Below are 19469 nucleotides of genomic sequence, written 5' to 3' on the forward strand. Positions count from 1 at the left end.
AAATTCGATTTCGTTGCATGTATGAATGATGCGCGCAAGTGAGGATTTTTTTCTTTTGGAAGAATTTACGGAAGACAGTGTACGAAGAAACGGGAGAAATCCGAGAAAATTCACAGGTACAGTGTCCACAGTAAAAATTAGATACCTTGAGATATATATATATATTCATGTGAATACATACAACATTAGACTAAGTTTCAAGGGAATTATTAAAGCGACAGGAATTCTCGTTATGATGAGTAGTTTGGAACACCAGCATCTGAATTTCCATATAACATAGCTATTGCGTGGTCGTACTTAGGGAAATATTTCGAGTAGAGGAATAATTTGTGATATTAAAAATTCAGTTTAACCTATGTAAACTTGGTATTTTAGGGATAGGGAGTATGATCATCGTTATCTTACCTAGATCTGCTGCTGCGTGTTTATCGTGTATATAAAGTTTCCACAGAAGTAGTTACTGACCTACGCAATTTTACGAGCTAAAAACAAGAATAGTCAGTTTTATCTTGTGCAAAATATGAAATATATGAGTTATAATGAAATGCAAAAAGTAAATGAATAAAATTGAACAGAATCAGTCGGTGAATTTCTGGACACAAATGGGGTAACACAATTTGGAATGGGGCTATCTCAAGGCTATATAGTTAGCGCACAAGCTTTCGACATGGGGGATCCAGATATGATTCCCGGTGGAAGCTCATGTGGCTCGCTTACTACGTTAAAGTGTAGGTTTACGTCTCACATAACGTGGGTGCGGAAAGGGACGCTAAACTCCAAACTAATCAACCAACCATTTAGAAGGGATAGTATGAAAATCAGTACTTCAAGCATATTTGCGGGGCAACATAACGTTCGTATCTACTGTAATCATAATTATTTTTGCTATCCTCACATGGTTTGGTAGTTACTTTTATGTTGTGTGTGTGTTTCGGTGGTAATTTATAAGGAAATGTTGTGTATGGGATATGGTCCACATAATGTCGTTATTTAGAAGTGTACAGAACTATATACAGTTTAATTGTAACGTCACTTTTTGTTATCCATTTGTGTGGTTTATATCACTAATAACAGTTGCTAGTGACGCTATGACTTATTGTCTCTAGTAAGGGGATTGATTATCAGAAGTAGTTCGTTTTTCTACTTCATTGTGACTTAAGTGTGGATTATGCTAAAGATCACGTATATACTTTAAAATCCATACTTGGTTTCCTCCATAATATTTGCTTCCTTCCTTTTTTATCACTACGTATCATCCAATTTCAACAGTTGTATTTCAGCTATAAATGTCTTGAGAAGGGCGTGAAAGAGACCTTTATAAAAAAAAGAGCTCTACTTCTCTAATAGTGTCTTGAGAATACAGAGTAGTAGAGCGCTCACCGCATAGTATTGAGGGCTTCCTGGTTCGATCCCAAACCAAGTGAGTTTATCCTGGACACCATTGTGTCTGTGGATTTTCTCGAGGTTTTTCCATTTTCTACATTTTAATTCCATCAATCATTTTATTATCATTCGCTTTCCTTAATCATCCATCACCTTTAGCCTAAAGGACGTAACTGTAGGAGGAAAGACTAAAAATTTCGTATCATTTCATTTCTAAGAATGTCTTTCCTCTTTGCTTTCTACATGTCTTCACCTAATGATTTCATCGTACTCTCCATTATTTCTTCAGAAAATGTCTTTTATTAATTGATTTTTCATTAACAACTTAACGAAACTCCAGGCTTGTGAAGGATGGAACCCAAAAATAAAAAAAGGCCGCCTCTTTATTATGGAAAGGGGGGAGGAGGATGAATATGGGAAATTATAGCTTTTTTTAAATGGTTTTCGTATTAGAGTACCACCTTTGTTTTTCTTTAGTGGATTCAACAACTACGAAACTGCCGTTAGAGCATACAGTATTTATGTCCTATATTCAATCCAAGGCTATTTTGATTGATTTTCATACTTACATTACATTGTGTGCTTCCGCGTAAGTTACGCAACTGACCATGTCACTGGTGTTATTTTGGTTGCCAAACCATCTTATCAATGCCTGAAAGTTATACATCTTGTCGCGACGGTGTTTTGGGTAGCCTAAATTCGAACTGACATTCAAGAAAATACAAAACAATCATCAACACTGGGGTAGATACAAAACCATTTTTGCTTCGGTATAAAATTAAGTGTTCACCTTAGTTTCAGGGAAGCACTTTGAGTTTCAGATATTCTGTTAAAAAACCTAATATAAATTCAGTTCGCAAATTTAAGCGATGAACGGCCTTTTGGGCACATTATGTTAGTAAATGTTAACTATACGCAGAAGTTCTTTCTTTACTATATACCGTGTCAATATGTTTGAAATAGGTAACTTCTAGTGCCTTTCATCTACAATTTCAACGTACTCTATAAATGCTATACAGACGCTTTTCATTTTCATAGAACAGCTGAAATTGGAAACACGTCAGATGTCTTAGGTCAACAGTTAGGTGGCTACCGCAACTCTGGGCTGTTGGTAATGCTGTGTTAGGAAAAAGTACTTGCTATGTCAGGAGCAGTAAAACGGCACTATGCAGTTAACTGAGCGGACAGTGGTAGCGTAAAATGGCCAAACTTCTTGATTTCCAAGGAGTTTAAATTGTTGGCATTCAACTATGTTGTGGGGGCGCGGTGAAAGTGGCAAGTGTGTTGAGTGTGAAGCGAGGAAAGCTCACAAGGTGATGACGTCCTATAAAACTCTCAGCGAAACCATATTGCCAAAGAGGGACAGTCGTCGGAAGAAGACTCTCAGTGATAGGTCCCGCTGAGCATTAAAGCCGATTGTCACCCAGAACCGTCGTGTGACTACGGTGCAAGTGACGGAGGAAATGAAGCAACATTTCCCACAGTCTGTGTCAACAATCACAATGTGCCTCGAGTTAACATAACAATGAACATACAGGGTCGGGTTGTACGAACAAAACCACTGATGAGGGAACATAGCGCTTTACCACGATGCCAATGGTGTTGCGAACATGCAACGTGGACTACTGATGACTGGAAACATGATATATCAGACTATAACATATGGTATGGCGGACGCGCAAGGAAGCGTATGATTCATAGTCTCCATTCACTGTGAAACATAACCGCGGGTCTGTGATGCTGTGCACCACAATATCGTGGTTTTAGTGAGCCCTGTGCTAACGCTTACCGGTCGCGTTACTGCCCGTGATTATGTCGTGTTTTTAGGAGACCATGTGCATCCTATGGGCCAGATGTAACTGCGGGCAGTAACCATATTCCGGGATGAGAATGTCCCCATTTACACAGCTGGAGCTGTTGCGTTATGGTTTGAGGATGAAGTTTAATATCTTTCCTGACCCGAAAGAAACATATACCTGAACATATTAAACATATGTAGTCCGTTTCGGAGACAAAAATCTGGTGTAGATTTCCGCTTCTTCTCTCTCATGAATTCCACTTGCTACCATTCACGGCAACTGTGATTGCATTTCATGTTGTATCAGAACTGTTCTGAGGACGAAAGGTGGTGTAACGCCATAATAATATGGTAAGTTACACTTCTCTCAAGTGTTTCCATTAAATTGATAAGCCTCTGTGAGTATATATGCTTGCTTCCCACATACAATATGTCTTTAGCTCCTAAAACATATTACTAATTTAAGTTTTAGTTATGCGTAATTGTAAATGATAATGGATAAAGCGAGGAAGGAAACGTCTTAACATTCGTGTAAACTTGTATCTACCAATGTTTGTAGATTGAAGCATATAGAAGATTGAGGGAAAATGCATTTTATAGTAGAACACAAGTATATTTAACATCTAATGAGTATGCTAAATATTCATATGAGTCAGGGTATGCTTAGCGTATGTCTATTTTAAAAGTTCACTTCTGATAATATTTGTTTGAGACTTGTTATTATTAATGTATTATTATTTTTATTCATAGGCTGTGACTAAACAAGATAACTATTTGTACACTGTCGGAGGGACAACAGGTTTCCAGTACTCTCTAGACGTCCACCGTTTAAATATGTATACTAAGGTATGGGAAGAACTTCATGTGAGTATGAACGAAGAGCCAAACACGCGGTAAGTAAAAAGAAAACTAATATTTTTCTAAGCTCTAAGATATATATATAAGGTTCAATACAAAATCTATACGTACTTCAACTTATTACAAAACTATTATAGAATGCTCGGCTGCAATGAACAGTATTTTTTCATTGTTTTAGGTTTAACCTCTCTGTTTTATCCTAAGCTAACGGAGATGGAACCATCCGCTCTGAATTGAACCGTTAGATCATTTGTACCTGGTGTAAATGCGAACCATTTGGTACTTGGAAGCCTATGAAATATTTTGTGTTGTCTTGTTGGCGACATCTCTAAGGAAAGTTGATGCGGTTACTCAGAATTTGAAGATCCCAGTCCGACACCCATCTTAAGGTTTATCCTCAGTCTTGTCAGATTGGAGGAAAATGATACACCAGGGTCATTTTAGAATGGTATGGCTCGAGAATGTATACCGATAGGTAGCAATCGTAAGAAATGTTGAAGTATGTACAGTTCTCAAACTTAAGCTTATAATGGCAAACTAGTTTGTACTAGCTTTGCTATCTTAAATAACTTAAACAAGAATTAGAAATCACTGTACAAAACAACGTTTATTTAAAAATAATTAACTGTATAACATTTCTCCAACTGACCAAACATACTGACTTCATCAGACACTGTCGTCAGACACAGTGTTTGATGAAGCCAATATGTTCAGTTAACTGGCGAAAGTGTTATGCAGTTAATTATTTTTAAATAAACGTTGTTCTGTACAGTGATTTTTATTTCTAGTTTAAGTTATAATGGCAACATAAATAGTGTCTTATGGTACTGGCATTCATATTTTAAATATACTTCTTGTATAGTAGTCTGTCTTATGACTGACTCTGACTTCAAATTAACACTTGAATATTAGAAATATAAGGTGGGCAATAAGACACGAAAGTGTTTCAAAGCAGCATAACTCTTCGCGTATGTCAGCAATATATGTTGAAATGATCGTATAACATACATTATATGTGGGGAATTTCTGTCGCGTGAAAAACAATTTCACGTAGATTTCCACCATGATGCAGTTCGCACGCATAAACTCTTGCCACAGCATTCGTCAGTATACTTCTCAGAGCTGCTGGACTTATCGCTTAGATTTTCACGAGGATAACCTCCTTGAACTGCTGTATTGTTTGAGATATATTGACATATACTCGTTCTTTGAGGTGGCCTCGAAGGTAAAAAAAAGTTTATTGAGGTTGCTGTAAAATCTGGTGATCGTGGTGGCCAAAGATGTCTCCATTTAATGAAATGATTCAATACCAGAAATTTTTGGCAGAAGTATGATTATTGTATCTGTATGTGTGCGCTGTGGCGCCATCTTGCTGGAAACAAACTTCTGGCATGTTCTTCACTGCAGGGCGCAAAACTTCTTGAATCGTCCGCCATTGTCGAGCACTGGTGACGGTCACTGCATGGCCATTGCCATCTTCGAAGAAATAAATCTTAATGATACTTCGGGACAATACCACATCATACCATACACTTCATATGGTATGGTGGACGATTCTCGATATCTCAAAACCTGCAGTTTTGTTTGTTTACGTATCCATAAAGTGTGCTTCGCCACTCGTAATCAAAATGTGGTTCTCACAAACAAGCTGCTCAATGCGCGTAGCAAATCTCAGGCGTTGCCTATAATCTGTTGCAATTGCTGCACCAGTTGCACGTTGTAGAGATAGAGGTGCAAATCATGTTTTGAGTTGATTATGGGTTTAACGTCCTTTTCAGCAGTGAGGCTATGAGACGGGACCTACTGATTAACTTGGAATCCGAACAACATGAGCTCCCACCGGGGATCGAACCCGGGTCTTCCACGCCAAAGGCGACAAATCGTTTTAAAATGCGGCCTGATGTCGTTCGACTTAATCTCATGTGGTCAGCCTGTTTTCTTGTTGAAACATTCCGGTGCTTCAACACTCCTCCAAACCTCTTCAATTGCTGTTTTTGCCGAGCGTTGTATCCGCGATTGTGGCAAATCAACTACCGATCCATGCTCTCTGAAACGTCCAAACAAACGACTAATCATTGATTCGGAAGGTGAATCCCTGACACGAAACTGGTGGCGATATGTTCTTTGAGTTAAGGCAATTGACCTCTGGTTTTCAAAATGAAGTTCAATTTTCGTTCTCTGCGCAATTGAATTTTTCCATCTCGCACTCCCTCTATTTCATGCAACCTACAAAATAAGAGGAAAATGTTGGTTAGAACATGTTCTCCATACTTCTACTACGGTGATCACAAGAAACATTCTTATTAATGTTATTCTTGTGAAAAATATTACGTGTGGTAACCCCTTCACAAATTATGGCCAACCCTGTAATACTTTTCTTTTGAATAAGTGTAAGTTTCTAGTGATTAGAGGAACTGAAATCTCTTTTCCGGAGTCTGAAACATTCTTTAAATCGCCTAACGTTGTCACCAGCGTACTTTATACATAGGCTAGTTTATACTACAATATGTCCGGAAAGTCATGAATATATAATACATGGAACAGAATAAAGGAGAATATTATCAAATGTAGGTCTCTGCTTTCAAGATGCAGAATGAATTAGTAGACATGCGTGTTCATGAGTTCCAGTTCGAGTTCGAGTTCAATCGGAGGTCGGTCTCCAGTAGCATGCACATTGTATTATAAAATAGTGTTAAATTTAGGCATATTTCATGGTGATTCATATCTGAGTTAAAGAGAAGACGAATACAATTCGTCTTACTTAGAGGTCTATACATAATCTCTTATTCTTTTAGTGTTGACACCCTGGTTTAGGATATTCATGTAGTTTTGACTCAACACTGCATAGAACTTTTTCATGATTAAGTAGACAGAAGAAGTACAACATATTTAAATTACTGTCATCTTTTCTAAAATTAGCGTGTGCTTTTCGCCAAACAGCGCATTTTATGTAGTGATTTCCTCTGCTGAAAAATGTACCGTTTTCACTACAGATTAGTGAAATTTCGAACCAATTATTTTAAATCATTCTTATTTGATGTTTTCGTTTGTTTTCCGTTGAAGTGGAAGCAATCTTTAGTAATACTCGGTGATACCACGATGGGAACTTTAATTTGGATTAAGATTACTTTATGGGGAAAAGCAGATAAGAAAAGGGGACTGATATGTACCTAGAATGTCAAAAATAACTGCACGAATTCATTTTTAGTAGCTAGCCAATTCTCCTGCGTTTCATCGTATCCTGGATTTTGCGTTTCACCTCGCCATCTCGTCCCTACTGTTGATTTCATGCAAGTGCGTGAGACATTTGTATTTGAAGAACACAAGTTTCCATGTCCAAATTTCAATTTTCACATTTCTGGTGGCATTGTGTTATGCTTACCAATACGCCGTGAATTTTCCAGATTTAAAAGAACTTCGTGCTGTTTATAGGCTGAAGAGCAATACCAGAAGATAAAATAAAAGCTTTGATTGATTTATTTATTTTTAAAAAAATTAACAAAAGCAAATGCAGCGGAGGTGGCTCGAAATATTTATGCCATGTACAGGGAGAATGTCATCGGGAAGTACGGCAAGAAAATGTTTTGGTTGTTTGAAGGAAGTCAATTTTACCGTGAGTGATTCTCCATGTTCAGGAAGGCCATCGGGCTTTGATGACACTACAATTCACGAGGATTCACGTCAGTCAATCTGAGAATTGGCAAGATGCGACCAATCATACTGCATCATTTGCATTCTATCAGCAAGATTCAAAAATTGAGTGTGTAGATACTTCACATTTTAACTGAAAACATTAGAAATCAGGTGACCATTTGTGATTGTTTGCTTGCTCATTATCGGTTAGTCTTTGGGCAGTATCGATCATTCCTGTCCAGGATTGAAACCGATGACAAGAAATGTCTGTGTCAACATCAACTAGGTAAAAAGGAACTCCCCATACGAAAAGTTAGTGTCCCTCCACAGAAGATATGCATCTAGTGAGAGAGAGAGAGAGAAAATAAATGAAATTGAGTTCAATATCCCACGATTATGCCCTTTACGCTAAGGGAGACGATGATTAAAGCAAATGAATGATGGTAGAATTGATGGAATGAGAAAGTGGGAGGAAACGGGAGTACCCCGAGAAAACCGACGAGAACGGTGTTGTCCACCAAAAACTTACTTGGCTGGGGGTCGAACCAGGGACCCCACGCACTAGAGGTAAGTGCTCTACCATTGAGCCATCCTGACCCCTAGTGAGAGAGAAAGTAACAGATTTCCATTAAAACAAATACACGAAAAGCTCCCAAGACTATCCAACTGAATGTTTCGACAACACAGATCCTTTCAGTAAACACATATGTGGTACTGCATTGCGTTGATTATTAATTTTTTTCTGAATTTCATAACTCTTTTAATCCCATTATTCTTTTATAATTGACTTCGAAAGAATGGTAGCATCACAACTGACATTAATTGCCAACAACACTGGCACCTTACGACGCAATTCATGAAATGTGGCTGTTCATTTTAAACGAGGATTAAAAAAATGCGTATTGAAAAAAACACGACGAACCTATGTAACAATTTAAAAATATTATTTATTACTATAGAAATAAGTTACCCTTGATAAAAGTTGACAGAGAAATTTAACCTTACGTACGTATTGCATATTTTGGTTAAGACTTGTATTAATTGAAAGTATATTTGAAGCCCATTCTATTAGTAGTGTGCGTTTGTTTTTCCAGGTACCGCCATGAAGTCGGTTATTGGGACAACAAGCTTTTTGTTCTTGGAGGTGGAACATCATTTGAGGCCTTCCCGCTTGATCCGCTTCCAGTATTCAATATAAACACCAGAAGCTGGGAGTACCATAAGACTGTGGGTGATCCCAATCAGCCGGTGGGAAATCAACATCCGCGACGTAGACGATGTCACAGCTGCGTGCAGTTTGATGAGTGTAAGTTCAAATGACAAATGAGGAGTATTTTAAAGAATTGAATTTTTCCTGGCGTGATTTTAGTAACTCTTACTCAGGCTATCAGCCAGGTGAAGGTATTGACATCTGACGTTTCGAATGCAGACATCACATTCATCTTCAGACCCTGTCAATAGATTCACCTGGCTGGTAGCCCGAGAAGAGTTACTAAAAGATGAGTATTTTTTGTGTAAATTTTGACAATATTGTTGCAACCGAGATTGATGATGTGAACGAGCTTCGAAAGGTACTATTTTCGTATACACTTGTTTGAAAGCTTTTTGTTAGAACTTACTGTACAGATTCAGGCATCCCGGGTTCGATTCCCGGCGGAAACTCATGTGGTTCGGATTCCACGTTAATCAGTAGGTCCACGTTTCATATATCCTCGCTGCTGAAAGGGACGTTAAACTCAAAATCAACTCAACTCAGATTCAGTCATTTAAAACCGTTGATATATAATACTTTGTTACTGTGAGGGCAAATATTAGTGTTCACACATTTGATGCATGAAAATTGAAGTATTTTTGGAACTATATGAAGTTCTAAAGTGTGATTATGTGTATATACAAATAGTTATCAAAAAACAAACACCTTAACAAAATTCGATTTACCTGATTAACATGGTATTGGACCATGTTTATTTCTAGTACATCTTGTACACTTCGGAAATTTTGGTTAAGTCGTAGATTCTCTTCAGAGTAATAGTATAGACTATGCTGTGTGCAATACACTCACTTCCGTCATCGATGATAGAGCAGGAAATCTGTGCTGAACTCGTTGCTGTAAAACTAACTACGGATATTGAGTAATGTTCAGATCGAGGCATTGAGTGGGCTATGGAAGGTGTTGAGGTTCATCTTGGTTTTACTCAAACTACACTTGAGCAGGTCTCAGTGAATGTGTTGGCGCATTGATATCGTTGTTGTGAAAACTGTATCATAAGATGCACCTGATCACCTAAAATGTCCTCATAATTACTGACAGTCTTTGAGATTAATAATAGGACCAAGGGAATTCCATGAAATTGTGGTCCGCACTAGCACAGATAACGCAGTCATCTTCAACGGTACCAACTTAGCAGTGCGGAGCATACGACTCCTTGGTCGGTCCCTATACATAAATTCAATCTGTTGTTTAAAACAAGGAGAAATATTATTAATCAAACCATATTGCTGTGTTCTAATCATCGGGGTCCATGTTTCTCTTGCCACTGCGTTTGCGCAGTAATCAGAAGTTTGAGATCATAACCACACCCCGGATGTTAAGGTTATTCAACTGTCTTCGTACCGTAATTGTAAAAACAAGTAGCTCGAGGTACTGATTAGGTTCTGCTGTCTTTTGTGCCGCATCAGCGTTACGGTTCTTTGTGACAGTCCTCTTCAATTCTGTCTTAGGCTTGGTTTCGTACATAATTTCTCGTCTTCGATAATGTCATCAGATTGGATACTGTTATTCTCTGTACAACTAACACAGTGGCAGTCTGAGATTGTAACTTTCACCAACCTGCTGACTTGAGAAGCATAATTATTTTGGAATTTGTTCGAGTCTTCAAAAGCGATTAATGTAGATGGCGCCCTGCCTCCCCATCTGAAAAGAAACCAAATATCGACTTGCAGACAACACACACACTTGTTACACTGATGTGTGTGTAAACTTGTGTTCGTGTTTTTGTGACTATTGTTTTTCCTCTTCACCCAGTGTGTTAAACCTGGTACTAATAATAGTCCAACTTCATTTAAGCCTCGGTACTAAGTACGTCTTTAGCTTTACTGGTTCAAAAATGATGAGAAAGTATACTAATAGTCTCAATAGTAGGGGAACATTGTATCTCAGAAAAAGAGTATGTATTGAGGATCGAATACCAGGTAATATATGATGACTGCATTTTGACTTAAACTACAGAGGGATTGCATTGCTAAATTAAAGAAGCCATTTTCATCTTTAGTTTTATTAATGAAAATAGAAAGAAAGAAAACAAAACAAAACAAAAAGAAGAAAAAAAAAACAAAAGGAAATATTCATTGATAAACTACGGACGTACAAGTTCAAGATGTTAAACATAACTCTTGACGTGTACAGGCACAACCCCGCTTCAGACTATGGGCTGCTAGAAGAACGCGAAGTTATCCCACACTTAAGAAGTTGTAGTACCTTTGAATCTGCAGACCAATAACTTGCATTGGGGGAGTAAGAAGGACTATTCCGATTAGTGTATACTTTCATATCGATGTATGGCTGAATCCTTCGTGTGAACAAACTCCTAAGTGCTCTGATCATCTTCGCCAATGGAAGTAAGTTACATACCTCAACTTTGAAAACGCCGACGACACGGGTTCCCACTGAACACTGTGACAAATGACGTAGAAAGACCCGAGCTCAGGGATGTTCGTCGCTTATATAACGAGTTCGTCCCACGCATTTCTCATACTTTCTGACGCAGCTCGCGAGCTGACGTAACGAGCTACACGAACCTTAGAGGATTTTCGATGCGCATGCCCAATACTGGCCGCGACTTCTAGTTTCTATGACTTTCCCCCCATTACGCTGGGCTTTGGCGTGGGAGGTCCGGGTTCAATTCTCGGCGGGAGCTTGTGTGGTTCGGATTCCACGTTAATAAGTAGGTCCACGTCTCATGGCCGCGCTGCTCAACGGGACGTTAAACTCAGTCAACTCAGCTCAACCCATTACGCTGGGGAAGATGCATTTTCTTTTTTCTTTTCTTTTTTTTTTATTAATACATTTTTACTTTGAGTTTTTGTTTAAATAAATATTGTTTGTATTCGTTCAAGGCAGCCTATGTGACCTAAGTGATGCCTACTTATATTAAAGCACTAGCCCAGCTCTGTGATTTGGGTAAATCAAAGCCAGGGTCATACCACTATTACATGCGTGTAGTTCGGCGTCAGGGAGACGTTCGATTGTTAATACAATTAATGTCTCTCTTGACCCGGTTCCTTCTCTCTTTTCTCTCCACTCATAAGAATAAAAAAGTGCAGGGCGACTCACCCTACGTCTTGAGTCCGCCTTATCTCTTGAGGAACCAAATCTGTGTAACACACTACTGTAATTGAATTTGCAATTTTATATGGGTAAAGAACAACCCCGTTTAAAATGCTTGCCTATAATGGAACTCTCTGGAAAACAGACAATATGGTTAGATATACGATGATTTCTTAAATGAATGACAAATGATTTAAAAGTATTATCATTCGTCAGAACAATTGACAACCTTCAGTTACATACAACAAGTTTGCAGAACTCAATTTAGCTGACAAATCAAGCTTATTTTAAAAGATTAAATTGGGCTTTATATTTTGTGATCCTTTTATATATTTAATTGTAATATGGAATTTAAGAACAGGTTAAACTAGACTGAATTTAGCTTATTGCAAGTAACTATGATTTCAGTTTTTTTTTTTTTTTTTCGGCTTAAAGATAGTACATAGCTCGTTCGTGCAAATTGAGTCTAATACAACTATCACCAAAATTACTTCTAGACACTTGAAAGCAGAATTCCATCCAGGAAAATAGGTTCAAAGTAAAATGTTATTGTAATTCAAAGGCTAACAAGTTATCGCTTAATACAAATCAGTCAGTCAGCTCAGAAAATAAGTTTCCCTAGGGAGGGAGGGGGAAGTATGAGTTCAGTTATCGTGACGATTCTTCACAACGCGGTGCCGCACCAGATTTACAAGGTCTTCTGTCATGAGAGAGGGCCGCTCACTTAGCAAATCAGTAGCCAGTTCTCACAGATCTTCCGACCTCTGTTGTACGAAATTGTCACAACACATCTGGATTTCAAGAAATTGTGTCAGGTGCCGAAGCAACTAACAATGTTTCCACTCCCAGACGGCCCATTTTTACGACATATTAATATAAAAGTTTATCCCACAGTATGAAAAATTTGAATTCCGATTATGAATATATTGGAAAGTAATGCCATCTGTGCTGTATCAGTGACAAATGTTTCAAGATAACTATGTATTCTTTATGCTTAACACCCTAGGGAAACTTGCTTTCAGGACACGCCTTGTATTTACTTTCTTCCTTCTCTTCAAATAGAGAAAAAAAAAAAAAAAAACTGCCGCGTTAAACATCAAAATCAATTTATATTTATATTTTTATATTTGTTATATATTTATAAATTTGTTATATTTTTAAACCAATATTTTGTTAACAGCCTTTTAGTACGGTATAACTCTTTTCTCTTTTGAAAAATAAATAAAATAAAATAAAAGGGTAATTTACTCTTTGGTGATTTTTTAAAACTATTTTCTCTGAAATGATTCACAAAAATATTAGCAACGCTGTAATATGGAATGTGTAATTTATCTTGAAGAAATTCATAATAGATAGTTTAGAATTGGATAAGCTTTTTTCGAAGGATTTTCTCAAAAACTACTTTGAATTTCTTCATATTTCATAAATAAGCTAAATTTATTCATACTTATATATGGTTTTAAAATAGGGTGTTTTGTTAGTAAACTTGGTGCTAAATAAAACTACGTATCATTGTAGTACTTCAGTTTGTAGCATTTTTAAATATATCTCAAAGCGTAATTTAAATTAGTCCGTATTTTTTTAGGATATTATTTTAATGTAAGGGTGTAAATTAACAATAATTTCTTTCATCATACGATAATCGTGAACTTTTTTCGACTTTTTTTTTAGTTGTTGTCATCTCTGGAGGCATCAGTGGTCGTCGCGTCTTTACAGATATTTGGAAATTAAATTTAAACACGTTAGAATGGTACAAATTACCAACTGATCTACCTCAGCCGTTGTATTTCCACGCAGCTACAGTCACACGGGTAAGTTGAAATCGATTTAGTAAACTACTTCTTAATTTTTACTGATTTAACACGATCCTGTTATTGACTGTTATATGTATTCGATCTTTAAAGAGGATAATAATACCTTTAACTAATGTCTGTTTCTAGTGATAGGCAACGGCACTATGTACCATCACCTTTATGAGACCAATCATTTATTTCTAAAATACAGTAGGACGTCGATAATCCGAACGCCGTTTGCCATTCATATTTTAATTTTCCCTTAGGCCTATAAGTTAAATTTTAAGTGTGAAGAACAGTGTAATTTAGTGTACGAGCTGGTTCTTCAGAAACACTAAATGTAAGTAGACTAACGTACGGTATTGGCATTACTGTATGTATTGTATAACCACTGTATCGATAAAAGAGCATACCGTACAGTATATTTAAGCATACATTGCATTTTCTTGGTCATTTTCAAAAATCCGAACAATTTGAAAATCCGAACTACCTGCGGTCCCAATTAGTTTGGATTTTCGACTTCCCACTGTACTTTCAAAAAACTTTACTTGATGTTCCAGAGCATAATAAATAGATATATTGATTGGCAAAACTGTAATAAATTAATCGAAACGAGATTATTGTAAAAAGTGATCATTATAAAATGTCTCATTTATTAAATGTAATCATTGTGTACCGGCTACTTTTGAAAACCGTGCCTAGCAATGCGTCAAAAACTACTGGAAGTGTTAGAAATATGAGTATCAAGATGAGTGAAGAATAATAGTTGCTGGAACGAAAACCAAATGAAGTGGTCTTACTGACTTTGTAATGTATTGTTTTCTTCTTGTTCAGTGTGTTCCGAAAGCACGTACCACCATATTTACCTAACTGGCTAGGCAGGGTCACTAAATATGTAAGAATATGAATAAGATGGCAGTTCTTTTCCCATGTTATTATAAAGAGTATAGAGTTGAAGTGAAGGCATAAGTTGAGAGAGGTAGAGTTATGAATACCACATAGTACAAGAACTAAGTGAATACAGCGTCATTACACAGACATTCATTTGCGTTTGTTAGTTGATATTCCTCCGATAGAAGGCACTCTGATTTGCTTCCAGGTTCATCACATGAATACGATAAATGATGATACAAATTACAAAGCCAGAAAAATAAAGCGACTTAAAATATTAAAATTTCACTGACATGTGGTCTTCAGTATATTTCATGCAAAGCTTCAATGTTCATCTACAGAATATAAAGAAAAGAAAAAAGTAAAAAATTGCATAATGTAGCTTTAATCACAGGAACAAAGAAGAAATGGAATAGTCTAAGGTATACAAGTAATTAAAACGTTTCAGCTTCCAATGAAGTGTTCAGTCAAACAACACAAGGGTTAGCTCTGCAGATGTAAATACATATTTAAATTCTTTATATATATATATATCCAGTTAAAATTTATTTGAAAGTGTGATTCAAAATAACTAGTTCGCAGGTTTTGAATACTTGATAAAGCTCAAACATTTGAACGTACACAGTCATAAGTTTTTCATATGGAAAGCTCGTACGCATGATGTTAAGGTAGATTTTTACCATCGTAAGGCGTGTCACGATTCGTTTAGTTCTAACGTGAAATATTGTGTACGTGTAATTAGCACTTATTTTCTCAATTTTTTCTTCCTCTTTTCTTTCAGGCTGGCTGTATGTATTTGTGCGGGGGCGTTACGAACGCTGTTAGTAATGCAAGAACATCAAATGTTTATTGTGTATGGGTTAAAGTACCTAAATTGAGGGAAATGTGTTGGGAAGCAGTTCTTTCAAGATGCAGCTTAACCAACCTGTCCGAAGAGCAATTATTACGAATGGGAATACCTCAGGATTTGATCCAACGTGTTAAACCAAAATTGGTTTCCTAAGGTGCTTCAATAAATGTACTGTGGATACGACTGCTGAAAGGATGTGTAAGGAGGATTTTGTCGTTTCCAGGAAGTGGTGTGTGTATGTGTGTGATGTGTTAATGGTGGTGCACAACACAGATTTTTCTGTATTTTTCTTTTTTAATTATTGAGACATAAAATATGAGTATGCACTTATCTGTCAGTGACAGAAATTTTATCTACTCCAGTACCTGAATGTTGATATACATATTAAAATGTTATAGTGATATATATATATACATATATAAAACTATATAACTTTTGTGTTATGATCTTATAATATTTAAAACGAAACAAATTACTAAGAAAAGTCAATGAATTTTCTTCCAAAAACTCTTTCAATGAATTGTTTCTTACAAGGAGTATTATATAGGATTTCCATATTACAGAATATAACGAGGTATAAAAAAATAGTTATTCCTTGCTCACATGTTTTTGAAAATATGTAAAATTCGTTGATTACATACAGTTATAATTTTCTGAACATTTCAAAGGCTGATATGGATGCAAATATGAACTTATTATTTATAATGTCGTGTAAAAGAGTATTTTTAGTTACTAACTGCTTGTTTAACAAGTATATGTTCACATTTTTCTTCGAAGAACGAAACGCTGATGCGGTGTTCCTGTTTAAAACATGTTTGTGTAAATCAATCAACTTTATGTATAGCGATATTATGGTTTTGTTTTTTTCCTTTGTTGCTTTAAGAAGATGAAATTACTGTACATAACATTCGAGTATGTTATTTTAATGTGCTATTGATGTAGGAATGAATTTTTCTTACTGGTCATTCACTCTCACTTACTCAGCATTCTTTCGTCCCAGCATCCCTTTTCTCACAGAAACTTCATCCCGTTCCTTTCACAATATCCAGCAGTCTTTCTCGTTTTTCATTTCTCTTCCCCATAGCCATGTGATCATAACGTTCTCTCGTACCGTCTTCTTTCTTCCCCGATTTTTGCGTTCCAATCACTGTACTTGCGTTCTGTAGCTTATGTTCACATTCTTTTTCAAACTCTGGGGCCGCGGTGGCTCAATGGAAGAGCGTTCAATTCTGGTACATTGGATCCTTGGTTCGATCCAGCTCGCGCCAAGTGAGCTTTGTGGTGGGCAAACACCATGTTCATCGGTTTTTTCGAAGTTTTCCCATTTCCTCCCACTTTCTTTATTCCACCATTTCATTCATTTTTCATCATCACCGTCTCTAGCCTAGCCGGCATAATCGTGGGATGTAAAACATAAAGATTTCTTTTTTGTCAAATTCTTCTTTCTTCTTCACTGTGCAGCCCTGTTTGTATTGATTCTTAATTTTTACATTTTCGTTCTGAGCACAATTTCCAAGCATCTGTCCGAGTTAAATTGTTTCCTCAATGTAGTCTATCCATTTGTGAGTATTCCCACACTGTTTCAGTTTTCCTTCTTTTTGCCAGACTAATATAACATTCGTATCCGTATTGATATTTCTTCTTTTCCAGTAAGTTTTTTTTTCTCCGTAATCCCTATGGTGTCCTTTTCTCCGTCTTGCCCGTTATCTCCTCTAGCTTCCCACTTAGCGTTATGTTTACAATTCCTAATCGTAAACCCTTGAACTTGTCTGCCCGTCTCTCTTTGGTTCCGTTCTTTCCGAGGCCTTGTTTGTTTTTGATTTATTTACTACCAGCTTGTTGGGCCTGACATAGCTTCTCTTAACTTTTTAAGTCCCATAACATTCCGCGGGAGTTTTACAAACCGTGGTGCAACAGGACCACCACGGGAAGGCGGAGCGAGATAATGTGGGATAAGTGAGAGGTTATTATTTCTATCTATTTAACAAACGTAATACAATTTATGTATTATTAAAGTTTCGGGAAATAATATTGTATAACCGGTATTTGTTTGGCAAGAGGGTGATTGAAGATGATAAAGCAGAAAGTCAGATTGAATCTCATGGGTTATCTCAGTAAAATTTCTCTCATGTTTATTTCTACAGAATGTTTCAGTGTGACATATCCCTTATTAACCTTATTTTTGAAATAATAGCAGAACGTTAATAGTGTCATAGTCGAAAAAAGGAACATTTATCTAAAACAGTGTATAATTTTATTTTTAGTATGTACTTGCATTACTGTTGTATGTATTTTATCTGTGGCTTTAAATAGGAAGATCGTTTCAGGGATTGCAATTTGGCAGGCTGAATCAGATATATACAGTACCATACTAAGATATCAATACATTAAGCCATATAAATATTAAATTTTATAATTTTATCTATCTATAGCATATACTGTGAATGTGTATTATCTCAGAGAAGGTATTTAAATGTATTTTGTGAACAGTGCAATTTTCTGTAGTAGCTGTATACTATAATAGGGTTTGTACATCTCCAAGTTTGAATAAATGAGGTAGCAAAAATCGAATTGTTACAGCAGAAGAAGCATTGTCTACAATCGTGGTAACTATTGTGTATTTTCATCTCTGTATATCTTTATTTAAGGTTTGAATCTCTGTTAAGTGTAGATTCACTAATGTAAATTAAACTGGCTCCTGAAGCAGGAAATTCAAAGTGAATAGCAATTTATTCAGTTCAGTGTAGTTTTTAAGCAGTCAAACTGAAGAGACTATTCATGTAATCTAGTCATTTCCTATTTCTGTCTTTGGGTGTGAGTGAAAAATTTAAGAAATTTGTTGCTCATACTTAGCAGAAAGTATTGTTAAAGAATGAAAGTAGTATATACTTCGTTAGTGAGATTTAAGAATTTAATTCGGAATGCCACAAGATGGGAAAGATGAATTTATTTGTATATATATATATATATATATATAGATATATAGATATATATATATATATATATATAAAGTATTTATTTCATTTTATAATCACTTGTATTTCCAAATATGTGGAACGTAAAAAGAAAAAAAATCATCTCAATTATGAAAATACAAACTAAAGCATCCTAAGCTTCAATATTCATCATGTTGAAATACAAAAACCAGGGGTTTGAGGAATAAAGCACCAAGACACAAAAAAGCTGATCGTGTTGCTGGTAGCTCAATTGATAAAAACGGGAGATCAGCGTTTTTGAGTCCTCTCCAGTCAGCGTTCAGATAGTTATGTGTTATTTCATAATTACGCTTTAGTGTGTGTGTATGTATGTATGTGTAAGTGTAAAATGAGTTCTTGATTTTTTTCACAAACATCTAGTGCCTTACACTCGCTACATAATATACTGTAAGGAGACATATCATAAGTAAATAGATACCTCTATTTAAAACTTCTTGTTTTATTGAACTGTACCCACTTGATAGAAAAAACCAAAGGATACAGACTGATGCAGATGTGTGACAGTTGTAATCTGGCTCACTTTGAGAATATCTGCCACGTCTTCAGCCTTGCACTTCGGATTTAGTTCCACATACGTTTTGTAGCCCTCAACTTGGGTTGTATAGGGCTTGGTCGGCCAGAACGTGGACTCACACTTCCATTTTGATGTCTTTGAAACTGTTTAATAACCCTATTGATGGTGGATAATGGAATCTAAAGGGAAATTTGTCTTTGGTTTGCATCGATGTCGCATTATTCCACTATTCGACCTCAATCAAAATCACTGAACTCTTTGGGTCACACATCGTTGTTTTCTCTTGTGGAATCTTTACGCTGTCCACGTCTGTAATAACAAATTACAACCATTAATGTCATTCAAATCTTTACATTCCATTGTAGTGCAAGGTATCTATTTACTTATGTCTGTACAATATATTCTGGATTGAAAGAAAGCTTGTAA

At 36.3% G+C, this 19469-nt stretch overlaps 1 protein-coding gene across 1 annotated transcript in view; it reads left to right on the forward strand.

Moving 5' to 3' along the window:
* Positions 1 to 18488, forward strand: part of slim (scruin like at the midline) — a 29383-nt gene extending 10895 nt beyond the window's left edge. Inside the window, exons 4-7 of the mRNA XM_081761648.1 lie at positions 3932 to 4074; positions 8767 to 8978; positions 13671 to 13810; positions 15465 to 18488. Coding sequence (XP_081617774.1) covers positions 3932 to 4074; positions 8767 to 8978; positions 13671 to 13810; positions 15465 to 15686 — 717 coding nt within the window. The 3' untranslated portion in view covers positions 15687 to 18488. The remainder of the gene's footprint in view (positions 1 to 3931; positions 4075 to 8766; positions 8979 to 13670; positions 13811 to 15464) is intronic.
* The last annotated feature ends 981 nt before the right edge of the window (positions 18489 to 19469 follow it).

The sequence above is a fragment of the Thermobia domestica genome, chromosome 6, assembly GCF_964235325.1.
Source record: "Thermobia domestica chromosome 6, izTheDome1.hap1.1, whole genome shotgun sequence".
Lineage (NCBI taxonomy): Eukaryota > Metazoa > Arthropoda > Insecta > Zygentoma > Lepismatidae > Thermobia > Thermobia domestica.